This window comes from Carettochelys insculpta, chromosome 18 (assembly GCF_033958435.1).
Source record: "Carettochelys insculpta isolate YL-2023 chromosome 18, ASM3395843v1, whole genome shotgun sequence".
Lineage (NCBI taxonomy): Eukaryota > Metazoa > Chordata > Testudines > Carettochelyidae > Carettochelys > Carettochelys insculpta.
Genome location: NC_134154.1, coordinates 5,886,883 through 5,905,293, shown reverse-complemented (window position 1 = coordinate 5,905,293; position 18,411 = coordinate 5,886,883). Strand labels below are relative to the sequence as shown.

The window sequence follows — 18,411 nt, the reverse complement described above, 5'->3', positions numbered from 1 at the left end:
CACGGCGGGGACAAGGGCGGAGTTGTCCAACCCAGCTGACGCCCTGGAGGGCCACACAGCCGGTGTTCGCCGCTCGCCTGCGCCGGCAAGCCCGGGCCGGGCCGCGCCGCACCTGAGCGCCCCCGGCGCGCGGCCGAGCGGGCAGCTAACGGCGGGGTTAGACTCGCCGCAGCCCGACGGGTGTGAGAGAACCGCTCTGGGGGCGGGGTGCGCCGCTGCTGACCCAGCCAACGGCCAGGGAGCCGCCTCGCGCCCTCCCTACGCAACCGCGCGCGGCCTCCCCCGCCCGAGCCTGTCCGGCCCTGCGGAAGCGGAGCGCACGCGACGCCGGCGAGCATAAACAAACCCGCGTGCGTGCGTGCACCGCCCCGCAACCTGGGACCCAATCCACGTTCAACTTTCTGATGGGCGGGCCCGCGAGCCAATCAAAATGATAACAGGCCAAGCGCGGCCGGGAGGAGCTGCCCGGATGAGGAGGCGAAGGGGTGACTAAGTTCCTCCCTCTGCTTCGGGTGAACAGCCGCCGCCAGGCCTGCACTCAGCGCTGCCATTTCCCCGACGCTCCGCCCGGACCGAGCCTTCTCCAGCCTGTAGAGGGCTGCCGGTCACGCTGTTCCCCGTGGGCGGGAGGCGAATCCGTGGCGACGCCCCGCCTCCTCCCGTCTCGCACCCGAACCCCTGACTCCTCCCCCTCAACCGGATATAGGTGCCCGGCGCTTTCGCCTGTGGGAGGCCCTCGCTTTAGGCGCTGCGGTGGCCGCCTCTGGGGCCCGGAAGTGGCGCGCGGAGGTCCTTCTCCAGCTGCCGCCGCTGCCGCGAGCGAGCCCTGGCTGAGGCGGCGGGAGCGCGAGAGTCCCAGTTCCGTGCCCTGTCCCGCCGCTATGAGCGCGGCCGGGCTGGTGTCCCCCGCGCCCCCGACCCCTGTCCCGGCCGGGGTACCCCCCTCCGCGCTGCCCCCGGGGCCCGAGTACTACGAGGAGGAGGAGCTGGAGAGCGCTGAGGAGGAGGATGGCGAGCGCAGCGGCCGGGCCCGCGACTCGGATGAGGGTAAGTGGCGGGGTGGGCGTGAAGTGGGGCAGGTCAATTAGTGATGAGCCCGGGGGAGGGCTGGGGGGAAGCGGTGCGTGGGGAGGGGCTCAGGTAGTTTGATGGTTGCGGGGGGTTCAGCAGCCTCAGGGCGAGGGATGGTGTCTCGTGGTAACGGGGCGGGGGGAGAGGAAGGGGCAGGGACGTGTGGCAGAGGAAGCCGGGAGGAAGCTCCCTTAGTGGGAGAGGGGGGAGTTTTAGGGATAAATTAACTGAACAGCTCGATAATGAAGGGAGTCAGTTCAGGTGAACTGAGCTAAAAGCTGCAGTGAAAAGTGTTTGGCAAGAAGGCTGGTGATTTCGAGGCATAGGATGAGGTGGCGAGAACAATCCCGGTCAGGGGGATGTTAGCAGTGGTATAAGATCAAGGGGATGGAGAATGAAAAACAGAGGCGTGGGGTACAAAAGAGGAGGTGAAAATTGGAGGAGGGACTCCAGTGTGATCAGTTAAAGTTGCTGGGGTAGAGGAAAGGGTTAATGGAGCGGGCTAGGAAGAGGAGGTTTGGTGGGTAGCAGGATAGTGAAAGGACAAAGTAGGAAAGTGGCAGTAGAGGTAGCGTTTAGCTTTGTTTCAGTGGTATGGTGATAACAGAAGACAAGATAGTTCTCCAAGGAGTCGGAAGAAGGGTAAGGATGGAGGGGGGTGCAGAGGGGTGAGGTGAGGGTATTTAATGAGATGAACTGGAAGTCCAAGGGAGGAATCTTCGAAAATACAATTGGAAAAGGAGCATGAAAAAATGAGTCAGGAACTCCCAGGGGCTATGGGGAGAAGATGATGTTGTAAAAGCATCACATGTGCTATGTGTTCTCTTTCCTTCATATTTCAGTTTGCCTAGCTGCTTTAAGCAATTTGTTGCAAATCATGAGAACATTAGTATGGTCAAGGCTCTTCTTGTGTTCCGTGTTGATACCTTGGGCTGGAGAAAGTGAGGTTGTTCTTAAGGATGTCCCATATTCTTTGAATAGTCCTTACCTTTTCGTGTTTAGAATCACCATAAATCATTTTAAACACCGCCCCCCCCCCCAATATGGCTAAATTTTCTTATCATGTGTTTGAATTAAAATACTGGATCTTTATTAGTATATCTTAAGGGAAGTGGCTCTTTCTGCTGTAGATGCCCTCTCTTTGACTGATAACCTATTTGATACATTGAGCTTTATCTTAACACAAAGGAGCCTGATATATTTGGTGTTTTAAGGAAGAACTCTGAGAAGGACGGATGGAATTAGGGACGGAAGTTTCCAGTTCACTTAGTACAGGTTGAACTGGCACCCTTGGGACCTGACCAGTGCTGAATGAGAGAATTTCCTGGACCACAGGAGGTCAATATTGTCTAACAACATTACCAACACTTCCATTGCTTGCTTGCTTCTTAAGACATTTAGAGGTAAATTACAGCTAAATAACCACACCGAACACTGAGAGCCAGGACTCATGGCTGTAAACAAACCTTATAGGACTGCAGGCAACTTGGCCACACCCATGATAAATGATTCTGACTAACTAAAATCATGCCAGATTACGGATGTCACCAGATGCGTGAGTGCTTGACTAGAGAGGTTCAACCTGTAGCTAATACACTGGAAGTGCAGGCTTTCTAGCTCTGCCCATTCCATTATTTCTAGTGCATGATGGGACAAACTCTAGGCGTGAGTTGGTAGTTAAACATGTCCATTCAGCGTTTAAAGACAGAACTTGAGGTGTTGTAGAGGACTTGCAGCATTAACCTGCTTTACCAGTGTCAGGCAAAGCTGTATGAGTAGTCTCTTTGCTATATATGGGTGCTGAGGTATACGTTTTGGGAAGACTAGGTGAAATAAAATTATTTTAAAAATATGTTGAGTGAGGCCCTTGTCTCTGTTGGAAACTACCGCAGCACTGCTTTATAATTATGCTTTGTAGTGTTGCACTGTACGTCAAGATACAATTGTATGGGAGTTAAGTGTTGAAGCAGCATGTCATGTTTAAAGCTTTAAGAGAGAAGCCTGCAAAGCACTACTGGTGGTATGCCTGGCTCAAGTTAACCATATCAAAATCTTGCATTTAAAAGTAAATAACTTTATTCCATCCAAAAAAATGAATGGGGGTGTGGGTGGGAGGAAATCACCAGAGTATCATATGTCAGAAACTGATTCTTTTTGCAATAGTACCAAGGTTTGTTCTAAATGTTTCTGAGGATTCATCTTGAACAGCTTATTTGTGTAGGAAATTTATACAATGGTTTGAACCATGTACAAAACTGGAAATGTCAAAATGTACTCTTTCCTTGGCTGACTAAATTGATTATCACATTTACAATTATTCAGAATTACTCATATCTTTAAATGTGGTTTTGTGTGACATTATCAAATCTCTCTTTCTCTTGTTCAGATACTGAAGATGCCAGTGAAACTGACCTGGCAAAGCATGATGAAGAGGACTATGTAGAAATGAAAGAACAGTAAGTAAGGTCCCACTCCCTCCTTATCCAAACACGTTTTCTGGTATCTAAGGGGCTGCTCTGAAATACAAAGTTAAAGTGCCCCGTGAAAATCACTTGGCTGTGGAAAAATTTCACACCTTCTATGGTGCAATTATGCTAACTTGAGACCAAGTGTAGAGACTACCATGTCAATGGACAAATTCTTCTGTCGTGTTACCTCTAGATTATGGGGAAATGTCGGGGAAAGATACACCAAGTGCACACTGCAACTTGCATATCTTTTCCCAACCTTCTGTTAGGAGGGATTTTTCCAAATTTCGACCCATCTGCATGGCACCAAATTTCATGGGGGGGGGGGGGGAACCCTCTGTCGAGCCGTCCCTTCTTTCTCATAGAATGAGGTTTACAGGAATGGTGACAGAATGCTCCCAACACTGCAGACCTTTTTCAAGAGGCCTCTGGTCTCCTAGAAAAAGTTTGCAGTCTAAGTATAGTTTAAGTCTAGTTACTGCCTCTTGGAGAGGTGGATTCACTGCAGTGGTGGGAAAAACCCTTTTGTTGTTGTTGTTGTAAGTATCTACCATCCAGTACTGCATTTCTAGTAACATTTCTAGTGTAGACATACCGTGAGGTGTGTGTTTTTTCTTTTTAAGTCTGAGGCTGACATTTTGATTGCATAGTGCCTTGCCATGCAGGGATGATGAATTACACTGAAGTCATTAGGTGTCTGTGGCCCACATATGCAAATTATTTAACCTAGTCAAGAACCCATGCACTGGCTACTTCCCTTCTGGACAAAAAGACGGATCTGACTTTTTCTGGAGACCGTCAACTCTGATACATAAATTGTCCAGAACATCACAATTGGTACCTTCCAAACAAAGAAGCAAGACACCTACTATGTGTTCCTGCATAGTACAATGCCGACAAGGCTGCCTAAGTAAGCCAGGCTTTCTGGACTCAATTGGATAAACCAGCATTTTTTGATCTTTCAGTGCATTTGAGGTTGGTTTGTTGATTTAAACTCAATTAACTCATGCAATTAACTAAGAAAAGAAAAAAATCATGATTCATGGTGGTTTTAACCACACCATTAAACAATAGAATGGTAATTGAAATTTATTATGTGTTTTAGATGTCTCTTTCTACATTTTCATATGTATTGTATTCTGTTTTGTAATTGAAGTTAGCATATTTTTCATTGCTAATATTTGAACTGTGAAAATGAGGAAAAGTTTTTCAATTCACTTTATACAGGTTCTATAGTGAAATCTTTGTTTTGAAGTGCAACTTACAAATGTAGATCTTTTTTGTTTTGTAACTGCACTCAAACAAAGCAGTGTTAAGCTTCAGAGCCTACAAGCCCGCTCAGTTCAACCTCTTGTGTAGCATGTTATTAAGACAAACAAGTTCTTATACATTTACAAGAGATAATTCTGCTACTTCTTATTGACAATATCGCCAGAAAGCAGGAACAGGTATTTGAATGGTACTTCTGTAGCCAGCATTCCAATTTGTTTATGTACCTAGTATACTAAACATTTATATGCCCCTTTGTGTTTTGGCCCACATTCCAGAAGACATGCTTCCATGCTAGTGACACTTGGGTTTTTGTTTTTTTTTTTGTTTTAAAGTGTTAATTAAATTTGTGATGGACCACCTTAGGAGAATGTTATGTCGCCTGTTGTGTTTTACCTGGATTCTGCCTTATGGTTCATGTTATAGCAGTCTCAGACGATGACCCAATACCTGTTGTTCGTTTTAAGAATGCTCTCACTGCAGATTTCACAAACACAGAGCAAGTACCAGTGTGAGATTTCAAGAGTTAGTTAAAGCACACTCCCAGGTTTAAGAATCTAAAGTGCCTTCCAAAATGAGAGGCAAGGAGTGGTCTTTCAAAGAGCAACACACTCATGTGGAAACCACAGATCCGTACCACCAAACAAAGAAAAGCAACCTTTTGGTGGCATCTGTCTCTAATAATGAAAATGAATATGTATCAGTCCGCATTCATTTGGCTTGTTATTGAGCAGACCCCGTTATCAGCATAGACACATGTTACCTGGAATGGTGTTTAACGTATGATGGGACATACGAATCCTTAGTGTATTTGGCACATAAATATCTTGCTATGCCAGCTACAGCAGTGACTTGTGAAGGCCTGTTCTCACTTGCAGGTGACATTTGTAAACAAGAAGTGGGCAGCATTATCTCTTGCAAATGTAAACCAGCTTGTTTTTTTTGAGTGATTGGCTGAGCAAGAAATAGGATTGGGTGGACTTGCAGGCTCTACAAGTATTTGCACTGTACAAAAGAAATAGTATTTTTCAGTTCACCTAATCTGAATAATGTAGTGCTATCATGAAAGTTGGACTTACAAATGTAGAATTATGTACAAAAAACTGCATTCAAAAATAAAACTACGTAAAATTGTAATCTACTATAAGTTTTAGGGAGTCTGTGTGTTTGTCTCTTTGTCCATCCATTTGCAACTCAGTTTGTTCAAGAACTCCTCCTAAACAGCGAGAGCTAGATCCACCAAATTTGATGCAGCTTGCTCTTACCATAACTGGAAGTAAGGTCCCAGTTTGTTTGTGCTAGGAGAATGGGATGTGTATGGAATGCGATTGTTTTGCGTCAAATGGAAATGGAGTGTGAGTGCAAGAACAATTATGTTCGCAAATGACCATGGTGGAGCAACAAGCGGCCAAGCCCTAAGGGAGCAGTTGCCGGCTGGCACATTGGCCACCACAACCCTGAGGGAGAGCTTATGGATGATCTCTTACAGCCTCCCGCCATGTCCCTTAGGCTGGACCTGGGTTACACGAATCAAGTGTCCTAGTCAAAAGCAAATATGAAAAGAGGATTGTGCACTCTTTTCCTGTGGTGTAATGGAAATCGGTACATTTAAATATGTAGAAAACATTCAAAATGTTTAAATAAATAGTGTTCTATTTAACAGTGCAATTAATCAGTTTTTTAAAATCACTTGACTGCCCTGGAGCATTCACTAGTCTCTCACTGACTGACAGAGCTGTTTTATGCTTTACAGGAAGGATGATCTTAGGTTAAACCACAGATCATCAAGGCAGGAGATCACAGTTCTATTTGTGGCTTTGCCACAGTTTTACTCTTAACTTTTGTTGCATGGGTATTGGGGAAAAGCTTACTCTAAATGCAAAACTCACAAGGCATGGAAATATCCCCTTTTGGGGTAAAACTGAGGCATAAAAATTGAGATTTGCCGAAGGTTTAAGATGGCAGAATGATTCTATGATACGGTTCTTGACAAAAATAAGTCAAAACGTCTTGCAACGTTTATTTCTGACGTTCACATCATAATCTCTTATGCTTTATAATTAGATGGGCAGTAGTTTTCACACTGAGCATACTTCCTCCGGTAAGAAAGGCTTATCAGAAGCAACTCTTTACTACTTGAGACAATCAAGTGGATTTATGCACTTTAGCAGGTGGTGAAATGATCAGCGTGGTTGGTTTGTTTATGTAACGTTGCCTTCTCTTTGCAGGATGTATCAGGACAAATTGGCATCCCTTAAGAGGCAATTACAACAATTGCAGGAAGGTAGGGTTTTAAACTAGTAACTTTTTTCTGACAATAAAATTTTTAGTTTCTGAAAAGTGTCTTAAGTAGAAGTGAGAAATGAAAGTAGCAGTGGCCTGAAAGTGTAGGCCATAGAAGATATAGACACTTATTTCCTTTTGAGTACACTAGAATGAGGGCTTGAAATGATGCTTTATATTTTTGTTAGGAGGTTACTTTATTAGATTCTTTCATTTGTGGTATCATTTTCTGTTAAATGAAAGGTAGAAAATGTAAGGGCCTGTGTTTTATCTAATTGTGGTAGGGTTTTTAAATGCTATGTACCCTCTGGAAAAATGTCTCTTGAGAATTTGAGCCTTAGGAAAAGTTGCTATTGTTTTCTCATACCTTTTGTATGTTATAGTCCATGCTTCCTGTTTGTTTCCCTTTCTGTGTGTGATGTGCCTTGGGCAGCTTCCTGCCCTTCCAAGGTGGTACGTCCAGCCTCCTCTTGGGAGATTGCATGATATCTCTTAGCCATTTTTGATTCCAGTAACAAAACAAACTTAGCCATCTCCCTTCATGCATACAAAGTGGATGGAGCTGCTGTACAAACAGTTTGGCTGCTTTTTGGTATGCAAGGTAGCAGTTGTCTTTTTAGTTTTCCCCTCCCCTCCTTCAATAAATGTATATTTTATCTGAAATGCTGAATTTACCTAGAAAGTCTGGACTATCTATGTTAGAAAACAATATGACCCTATAGCAATCTGCAATTTATTTCAATTAGGTACTTTGCAAGAATATCAAAAAAGAATGAAAAAACTGGATCAGCAGTACAAGGAACGGATACGGAATGCAGGTGAGTTGGATTTGTTTTTAAAAAAAAAAAATGATGCATGAAAGAACCTTGGACTGACGTAGACATCTCATGGATTAGAATCGTGTCTGAGAAACGTGACATGGATTCAGTACTAGGAGGATGGTTTGGCAGGAGCTAAGGATTGTCCAGTTGTTCATGCTTTTTAGTGAGGCTACATTGCTTTGCTGAGAATGCATGAGGCACAACCAAATCCATGCTTTTCTGCAGATGTGTTGGCTATTATGTTTAGTAAACAGCAGTCTTGACTTGTAGGTTGCAGACAGTTAAACTAATAAGATCTCATAGTCTAATATGACCTCATGTAAATTTATAATATTTAATGTCTTTTGATCTTTCAATGCACATTATTTGAGCCTCCTGTTGTAGTGATTCCTTCCAACAAGAGGGGAGCTAGACAGCTTCCTGAAGAGCTCACTGCTTGTGCTCTGGTATTTGTTAGAGACTTTGCTTTAGGGCAGCATTGTCCTACGTGGCAGGGGGGTTGGACATGCTGCTTGCTTATCACATCACAGCTTACTGGCTCAGGATCAAAGGACCAAGTTAGTCTCCAGGTCTCTAACAGCGCAGCTACTTTAACTGTGAAGTTGTTGCTAGGACACTCGATAAATCTTTCTGTATCAAAGCGTGTTAATGTAATTTCAAGATTCCCCATAGCTGTTATGGGAAGTTGTCAGGGAAACAGGCTGCCATTCGATTTTCCAATGTCTGCTTCCAGAGTGGGCAGTTGAGAAATTAAATTAGCTCTTGTTCACTCGCTTCTGTGTAGGTTTGTATCTTCCATTAAATTAGAGATGCTTTCTCAGAAGGGAATGTGTGGGAGCAAGAAATGCAAATGTAGCAGTCTTCTGCCACCCTTCAGCAGTAAGGGATTAAGCTTCCTAATGCTGTGTAGATACCAGGCCACTGTGCATGGGAGCATGTTTATATTGTGAGTTGTGATTGTCACTGTTTAAAAGACAGTAACAAATCTCTGAATGCTGACTGCCATATGAATGGTGCACAACCAATGTTTCCAGGATGTTGTTTGTCATCTCAAAGAATTTGCCCTTGAAACTTGATCTGGACTGATCTTCCCCACTTCTCCTGCCTCTCTCCCACTCCAGGAATTTGTCTTCAAACATTGAAGATGAATTTGATGCAGTTTAAGGTTGGACTCCAACAGTGTTTTTTATATTTTGGTAATCTGCTGTCAGATTAAGTACAAATTTATAGGAAATTGAAAGACTGATTTTAGTTGCACCTTTATCATTTGTAGTCTTGCAATTAAATTTTTGTATGCCATCATTATGTGGCTTTCTGATGCATATAAATTCTTACCTAAAATAGGTTACACTAAAATTCTCTAACACTTATTAGTTTATTCTTTGAAACTAGCTTAAAACTCCTGTTCTGAGCTTATTTATTCTTCCTAGCTCTTGCTGCTTGCCAGAGGATGAAGATCAGTTAATAATGTTTGATATAGCAGAGTAAGGCCTGATCAAGAGCCTTAGTTGATTTTTGAATTTTTCATAACCTTGAGTACAATTACCATTTTGGTACGCACATTTTCCAGTAATTTTGCCATGCATTTCAGAAGGAGCGGGATTGCTGCACTCATGGGCAACATCTTCCCTGACTTCAGTGCATGAACTGAATTGTGTAGCTCAGGTATAATACAATTTACTTTGAATGCTGTAGTAATGTGCTGCTCATCTTTTGTAGAACATGGGACATCTCATGTCTATTAACTCAAATTGATGAAAGGGCTCTTATGCCAGAGAAGTGCTGTGGAAGAAACAACAGCTAGACCTAGTGAAATCTGTTTAAATCATGCTTTTTTGCAGAACATTCATTTGGCAAGTCAGCTCCATCTCTCAAGTTTTTATTTCATCTGGAAAGCTAAATCTAGTGCCAACTTTTTGATAGCATCTTAATCTAGAAAAATGCCCAACTGCCTTTTTAAATGCTATTTAAATATGATAGTTGAGAAATAGATTGCTGTACTTCCACCTGTGGTTAACAGACATCTGCAATATATATGTACAGAATTTTTGGCACATGTATGCTGGAACCAGCAATGTACAAAAGGTATAGTTATATACTCTATTCACTTCACTTTTTTTTGGCTGCAATTCTGAGTTACTTAGTAAGACCATTTGTATCTTGTAAGTATAATAACGTTAATGAGATTTTTTTTTTTTCCCCCCCTTTTAGAACTTTTCCTCCAGCTGGAAGTAAGTGTTCATGCATTCTTGGCTTCTAGAAATAAAATACCAGTCTGTTTTTAAAAACCTAGTATGTTTGGTTCTTACCTTCCCACCCCTTGGTAAATCTGTGCAGCTTTTTTTTAAATTTAAAATTGATTACCATAGCTGAGATATAGTATAAATTACCATTCCACTACTCAAATAACTTCTAAGATTGTGTGAAGAACTTGAGTCACTAAAAATAGCCATTTATGTGATTTCATTTTTTTTTTCTTTGCCTGTCAATTTGGGTAAACCACCTAACTTGTGGATTAATTATATTGACTGCATAGCACTGAGGATTGTTCTGTTAAAGAAATTTGAGCTATTTGAGTTGTGTTATGAAATAGTAACAAAGAAGAAGTTGTGCTATTCATACTAAATCAGTGTAGTTATTTTTCAGCTAAAATGTAAGCTGACTGTAGTTCTGGAATTGAGCAACCAACCAGTCGTTGTTAGTGTTAGCTCCCCTGCCCACCTGTAGTTTATATGCTAATCATTAGGCTTCTCTTCTTAGTCCTCTGTTTCTTTTTGGCTTGAATTAGACAGAGCAGGTGGAGCGAAATTACATCAAAGAGAAGAAGGCAGCAGTGAAGGAGTTTGAAGATAAGAAAATTGAGTTGAAGGAAAATCTTATTGCTGAATTAGAAGAGAAGAAGAAGATGATTGAGAATGAAAAGCTTACCATGGAGCTAACGGGAGGTAAAACACGATAAGCATCTGTCTCTTCTCTCTGTAAAAATTGAAACCTAAGCACTTTTCTGAAAATTTGAGCTTCCTTTCAGTCTGATCAGCAACTAGGTTTCAAAACCTCATTTGTTTCAGAAAGCTCACACTAACAGATCAGCGTAGTTAAATCTGAGGCATTCTACAGAATTTTGTAGGACTATTTGATTGGTTGTTTCAGGATTTCTGTAGAATTGCATTGACTTTGTTCTTGATTAGCAGAATGTGTTGCTAAATCTGTATGGTGTTACAGCACTATTGGTGCAGTACTGTTTCAAAGCTTGATCACTTTGAAGCTTGAGCTAAAGGAAGCTTTAAATTGTTTTAGGTAGAATCGGTGGGGTATCTAACTGAAAATAAAAACTGGATGCTTGTAGGAGAGAATAGTAGTTTTTTGTGTCATTTGGCTTACTAAAATAACCAAAGCATTTAAGTTATAAGAGCAACCAGAGCCCACATTGTTCTGTAACTCTTCAGTGTCAATTTCTGTATCTAGGGCAAGTGGTGTTTTATGCTGGTGGTTTTAGGGCAGTGTAGAACTTCAATAGGTATCTGGTCAGAATCCTTTCTTGACTATGGAATTCCAGTGATCACCCTCTCTGAAAGGATCCTGTAAATCTTTGTAGTTTTATTTTTGTTTTGGGATTGGAGCCAGAGACTGGGACTGAGTCTTTTGGAATTTACGGAGGAAGGTGGTGACTTTTTCTCACATGCAGCCAGCAGCGTGCTTAGAAAGGGCAAGGACAGTCTTTCCTGTAAACTTAAACTCTGATTTGGTAAAAAATATTTTTTCTCAGAATGTATCGCAGCATCAATTTATCCCCTTCTAGGATGCCTCCCTTTTTTTATTAGTGTAAAGGACAGAGGAGATTTTGTTGCAAATTTTGATTCGACAAACTTTTTGCTTTTGGGTAGTGGTGAGCAGATTGCAGTTTCCTTACAATATGCATATTAACCTTGCACTCAGATAATTCACACAGGACCATGTGGCTCAGCCAGTAATAAAACTTCAGCAACATAGTGTCAGCATCTAGCTGCCTTGCACAGAAAAAGGGCAAGCTGCTTAAAGGCTCAGTACTGAGAGAAGAAACTTTTTAAATGATCAAGGTTAACCAGAAATAAATGACACCCAGGTATAAGACATGGAAGTTGGTTCCTTTTTACTAATTTTTTTTTGCATCAATAAACCCTGACTTTCTAGGACTACAGCGTACAGAATGGATGAAATTGTCCAATGGGTTTCGTAGGATTACTTTGGAACCATGGTGGACCCTAATTCACACCTTTGTGTGAAGAGCAGTTCCTTGTGGATGGCTGTTCAACTTTAACAGTAGCACACCTTTTAAGCTCTATAGGTCTTAAACGGTGGGGTTTTTGCATGTTGAAATGTGTGATCTTGTTTGTAACCCTAGTAAAGGCCTCATGTATATTCCAATAGCTTTTCTCATCATTTGCCTATAGTATGGTGACAGTTGGCAATAATATATTATAACCATCTTTGTCACTGAATTCTTCTAGCGAATATACACCAGCTGTTCATGTTTTCTTTCATTAGGCCACTGGGAACTGTCATTTGACGACCTCCCATCTGCAGGGGAAGGGATTACTTGAGTACCTGAAGTCTGGCAGTTAAACTATTGAGATGTGCCATGTTGTTGCTCTAACCAGTCGTGGTGCCAGGATTTAAACTGGGTTTTGAGTTCTTTTGTAACAGATGCTAAGGAGGCAAACAATAAAGGATGAAAAATGCCATATGAAGCCAGTAAAATAGATAAGGGGAAAATTGCATTTGTGTTCAGACACTGGAAAATGGGCATTAAGTGGACAGATTTCTTTCATGAAACCAGTTGGTACCCTTGCTGCAGAAAGCATTGCCAAGGCAGTAACTGACACAAATGAAGGCAGGGAGAAGGATAATTAGCCTGTTTCGCAGATGGTAATGCTATGATATTGTACCAAAGGTCTGCTATCTCTTTTTTTAATAAAGAGTAACTCCCTCACCTTATGAAGAGTCTGAGACAATATTGTGTTAATAGGTGTCATTTATAGGCTTGCCTTCGTAATTTCTTCAAAAGTCTGCTGACTTCCAATTTTACTGTTTTGGCATTAAGAAATGAAGTCTGTGTGGATAAACTGAGTGCTGACAGCTTTGTGCAACCTGCTGAATCTAATCTTGGCCATAAGAGCACTCTGTGTCATGATAGTTTATGTATTAACTGAAAATGAGGAAAAAGATCCAAAATAACAGAAGCCTTTAGACCACAATGTGTTCTAAAATTGTTTATCGAAAGATTACACTGTGGTGCTGCTTCTATCGTGTAGAAATCCTTTCATTTCCATGTTGCCTCTGCTATTTGCTAAGGGTTTCATTCATCTCCTGCTATTTAAGTTATCTTAAATGACTCTGTGTCACAGCTAAGAAGTTTAGAAAGGATATTGACTTAACTGGAGGGTAGCTCTTTTTCTAGCTCACCTGGTAAAAGGGCCCCTGCATGTTGAGTGTTACTCAACTGGAAGATTTCATTAATTGTTTTCCCACTATAATGTCCAGCTGCAAGGTAGAGAAGAAATCTCCTATAGCCATATATAAGTTTGGGAAAATTACTCCTGTACATAAAGCTGGAGAGAGAATTCTGGTATGTGGGAATATGCTAACTTTATCAAGGGGTACTACTTTGTTTTGGGTGCAGCACAGGTAGCTTGCTCTAGTTTGAGAGGATACCATGTCTCAAGGTGATAAACCTGAGAAATTTGGATATTAATTCAAGATGCTGCTTAAGCCCCTTATATTCAGTGGAGTTTGGAATTCATTTGCAAAATACCCACCTAGGTCAATAAGAGAGCCAAAATGTAGGCCATAAAGAATCCGAAGAGGCAATAAAGGTAAGGGAGCAAATTAATAAGGTCAGTTATTTATCCAGTGTCCCACTGTAGTGGTAGAAGTTGCTGTATTATTGGAGGAGTCACATTTCGCTCAGAGTCAGAGAACCTACGTACTTGCCACTTGTTACTAAGGGTGCCATGACCTCTATCAGAAGAGCAGGGTATTAAACATGGTATATTGCAGCCCTTGATGTTTTATTTTCAGTAGTCACCTCTGGTTCTAAGTTGTTCTTTAGTTCAGTACTTCTGTTTAGTGGCCTTGTGTGCAGTTTGTATTTAATTTTAAATGTGCAAGTATTTGAAGATCCATCAGAGCCTATTATGCATGTGTTGTATTTTTGTATATCCTTTCATCTAAGGATCTCAAACTTACTCTTAATACTATCAGCTGAATTCTCTGACTTGGAATGATAAGTCATGGAACTAGGGGACAAATGACATTCTTGCCTTGTCTCCAAATAAGTAGTACAGATCCCATGTTCATGAGCTATTGAACTTAATCAGTGGTTTTAAAAACTCAACTTCATCTGGCTACATATCCAAGGCTTTAATGAAAAGATTGGAAGCAGTTCTTGAGGAGGCTAAATCAATCATAAGCAAAGAGCTAGAATGAGTCCCACACAATGTGGTAACTTTCTCATGATTTTAGGTTAATATAATCTGTGTCTGTAGGGCTTCTAATGTTAATATTTGCTAAATTCAGCTTTTAGTTGGGGAGATTTCCTTTTGCAGTCAACTCACCAGTGAATGGCACTTGGCATTTTCAGCTTTTACCACAATGTTAATTACCCACAGGTGCAGCGTGGCGACCCTCACTGATTTGAGCTACAAGTGCGGGTTTGTACGGCTTGATCCCTATTTTGAACATGTGTAACTGCTCTAGGAATTAGCAACCCAAGGTAGCCTGGCTTTCAGATGTCGATAGCCAAGCTGTAATCTGAATACAGCTACAGGCATATTAAAGATCTGCCTATATTCTCCGTGTATTAAAAGAGCTCTTTATCTGGAAACATTTCAGTGAATTGCTTAAAAACATGTACAGAAAACTTTGCCTGCTCCCTCAAACAATTGAGCTCCTCTCTTCAGCCAACTTTCACGTTTTTAAATTGTTTTGCTGTCCATGTGCCCTCTTGGTGATTGTAATAAGCACCTGAGTTGAGCAGCTCAAAACCTTATGTTCTTTGACATGTGAAGGCAGGCAGCAGTGGCCTGTATGCCGTTTAGCACAGGGGCTTACATGTGCCTTGATACGTTTCTGCATAATAGCACAAACTTTTAGGTTCGTAAGTTAAAATACTTCTTGCTCTACTTTCTTTTTCTTTTGGGATGTGGTTGAGCACAGGCTTCCAGTAGGAGTATCTTGAATTGAAACTGGATCTGCCGTAAAATCTGTCCACATACAACTGATTTAAAGTTTGCACGTACTGGTTTAGTACAAGACCATGCTTCTGTGCTACTTGGGACCTTGGCTAAGATTTTTCAGAGATGCCTACCGGATTTTTTCCACGCAGTTCTGGTGCTGTTAATGTAAACAGTGGTTAAATCTCTCCATGTTATTGAAAACCTTTGTTGAAAACTGCTTAAAAGTGGGTGAATTTTTTAAAACCACTGACTACTTAACAAAAGAATTAGACCTATTGGATTAGAGTTGGAGATTTGTCCATGTTATAACTTGATTTCCAAAGCATTTTCATTTTGTGTATTTTTCCCATTAAACTGCTGCTGTGACTCACTTGATGGATGTGGTATAGCTAAAGCAATCCTCGTATGTCGTCCGTGAGCCTCTCGGAGTAAATCTAGGAATTCAAGACCAATTCAGAAGAAATTTGACTCGGAGTTGAGGCTAAAAAGCTGTATTGTAACAGCCTCGAGTACTACTACTTCTTACATCCCAGTTTGTCAGTGGTAAAAATTGTTATGGGCAAAGTGACTTATCTATTTGTGGCTGATGGCTTGCAGACTTTATAAATAACCACATCAGTCTTTATTATTTGTATAAAATATTTGTGTACCAAACCTTTAAAAATTCCAGTTAAACCTGGACAAATTTTAATATGAAAATCATATAGTGTGTATGCGCTGAGACCTTAAAGTAGCATATTTCTACAGTTGGCTGTAAAACCATGAAAATAGGGTTGTATCCCAGGGTGGTGGCATATCATGACATCCCAATGCTATATTTATGGACGTAATCAAGAATTTGGGGTCCCTTTTTAAACTCATTGCTGCCTGTTTCGGTGTTTTGTCGGCTGGCAACTCGCATTGAAAAATCCAGTTCTCTGTGAAGAAAGATGCATGCTTCGTCTTGTGCCTTGCCTCAAAGCTTGCTGCCTTTCTCGTCTCCCTGTCAATTTCAAAATCTTTCTGTGGTCTTATCACCTGTCCAACTTCATTACTCTGCAGATTCCATGGAAGTGAAGCCTATCATGACGAGGAAATTGAGAAGGAGGCCAAATGACCCTGTTCCAATCCCGGACAAGAGGAGAAAACCTGCCCCCGATATCCTTTTTACACAATTGGTCAGGTGCCATTTTATGAGTCTAGATTATTGCATATAGTGTATGGTATGTCAGTGTGGCAGCACACAGGAAAAGAAACTAAATCAGGTCTTTATACCTCATTTATAATCTGTCAGTCTATACATTCTGCAACTTAATCTGTCGTGTCTAACCGGTGTTGGGGTGAGAGAGCTCAGTATTTTGAGATCTATCAACACAGGGATGGGGAACCATTGCCAGTGTGACCTACAGAAAATCAGTTGGAGGGGCACATAAAATTGAGAAGCAGACATCCCCCCTGCCCCCCAGCCACAAAACCCTTGCTAATGTGGCCCCTGAGTGAGACACCTCGCATTCCCCACACCATGGGCAGGGAAGATTGAGGTTCAGAGCTTTTCCCAGGCCAGATTAACTCTTCTGGGGGATTGGGGTGGGACCAAAAACTGGGGGCGTTCAGTGAGGGGGCAGTGCTTCAGGGGAGCAGGTTTGGAGTCTGGATGGAAGAGCGGGTACAGAAGAGAAGTGAGGGTGGGTGTTTGGTGTCTGGGTGGGAGGTTGCAGGAATGGGCTAGGGAAACTGAGTGGGAGATAAGGTGCATCAGTGGACTGGGAGCAGCATTTGCGGGGGAATTGAGGAGTGGGCTGGATGTGAGGGGTGTGGGAGTGAGTCCAGAAGCATAGCAGATGGGGGCTCTGGGAAGCAGGGAGTGGAGAGCAGGGAAGGAGGTGGGAGGGTGGGAGCAGGCTGGGTGATGGGGAAATGGAACTTATTTCTATGTGCTGCTGCCACCACTTCCACCCCTCATCTGTATGAATGATTCTTACTTGACGATATTAAAAGAGAATTTTTCCCTGCTTCCTGTCTGTTTTGGTTACCTAGACTGTATTTAGGCATTCTGTAGAGTCACTTTTATTTCTCATATTTAGTTTCCCCAGTTTTTTGTTGAAATAATCCACGGAGAGGAAAGCTATACATTAGAAAAGGAAAAACAGGACAATGTGACTTGTAAAATCAGAAAAACTTGCGGTGGAAACTGGGAGAGCATATGGCTCTAGATGTATTTAGTAACTGACTAGATTTCAGGTTGATGGTACTCCCTTTTTATCCTCTAATCAGTTTTACTTTTTCACCCATGATGCATTGAAGGGTCGTACCTTCCATGTCTTTGCTTACACTCCAGTGTGTGGGCTGCAGTGCGTTGCCATTGTTTGCTTTTTTTAGACGAGCAGAGTATTGAACTTGGCTTTTCTACACAAAATGTGAGGTGAACAGTGGTATCTTCTTGCAGCTCTGTTATTAACTCGTATTCTTCTCCTGTGAAGTCGGTTAGAAAAATTGTGCAAATGTTAATGGTTGATGCCTCCCTACACTAAATGCTAAGTTGTTTTTAAGGCATTTTTGGTTGTTGAATCTGATGGAAAAATATGTTGTAGCTTTGTCAGTCCCAGGACAGCAGACAGGCAAACTGGGTGCATAGTATCTTTTACTGAACCAACAACTGTTGATGTGAGAGAGATGAGCTTACTCTTCTTCAGGTCTGGGAAACTTACGACCTTTTCCAAATCTGAAGCAGAACTCTCTGGCTATGTCTACACTACAGTGGTCTTTCGAAACAAGTTGTTCCAGAAGATATCTTCTGCAAAAACTTATTTGAAAAAGCATGTCCATGCAAAAAAGCAGATAGAGAATAATGATCGGCTCTTTCAGTAGAGGGCATCTACACAGCCTCATCTCTTTTGAAGGAAGAGGCCAGGGATCAAAAAATCTGGTGCCATGAGGACTGCTCTTGCAAAAGAAGGGTCTGTGGATTGTCTACGCACTTCTTTTCAAAAGAATCTTTCAAAAGAAGGCTCTCTTCCTGATACAGGAGCCGAAGAGGGCTTTCGGAAGAAAAGGCGTCCTTTTGATTTCAGATTGAAAGAGCACATTTTGTGTGTAGACACTCTGCGTGTTCTTTCAAAAAAGGGCCAGATTTTCCAAAAAAAATTTGCTAGTATAGACACAGCCTGTGTAAGCTCAAAAGCTTGTCTTTCCAATATTCAGTTGCTAAAATTATTCTAGAACTATCAGTTTGCTTCAGACGACACGAAGCTTTGGAGATGGATTTATAGTAAGTAGGTTTGCTTCGTATAACTCAGAACATTTTCC

At 41.8% G+C, this 18,411-nt stretch overlaps 1 protein-coding gene across 2 annotated transcripts in view; it reads left to right on the top strand.

Moving 5' to 3' along the window:
* The first annotated feature begins 746 nt into the window (after positions 1–746).
* The window catches only part of SUDS3 (SDS3 homolog, SIN3A corepressor complex component), a 53,337-nt gene continuing 35,672 nt past the window's right edge, over positions 747–18,411 (top strand). Inside the window, exons 1-7 of one of the 2 annotated variants that reach the window (XM_075012890.1) lie at positions 747–1,047; positions 3,458–3,527; positions 7,037–7,092; positions 7,838–7,909; positions 10,124–10,143; positions 10,701–10,857; positions 16,168–16,263. In XM_075012890.1, coding sequence (XP_074868991.1) covers positions 882–1,047; positions 3,458–3,527; positions 7,037–7,092; positions 7,838–7,909; positions 10,124–10,143; positions 10,701–10,857; positions 16,168–16,263 — 637 coding nt within the window. In that variant the 5' untranslated portion in view covers positions 747–881. The remainder of the gene's footprint in view (positions 1,048–3,457; positions 3,528–7,036; positions 7,093–7,837; positions 7,910–10,123; positions 10,144–10,700; positions 10,858–16,167; positions 16,264–18,411) is intronic. The other variant, XM_075012891.1, reaches the window with a different exon arrangement.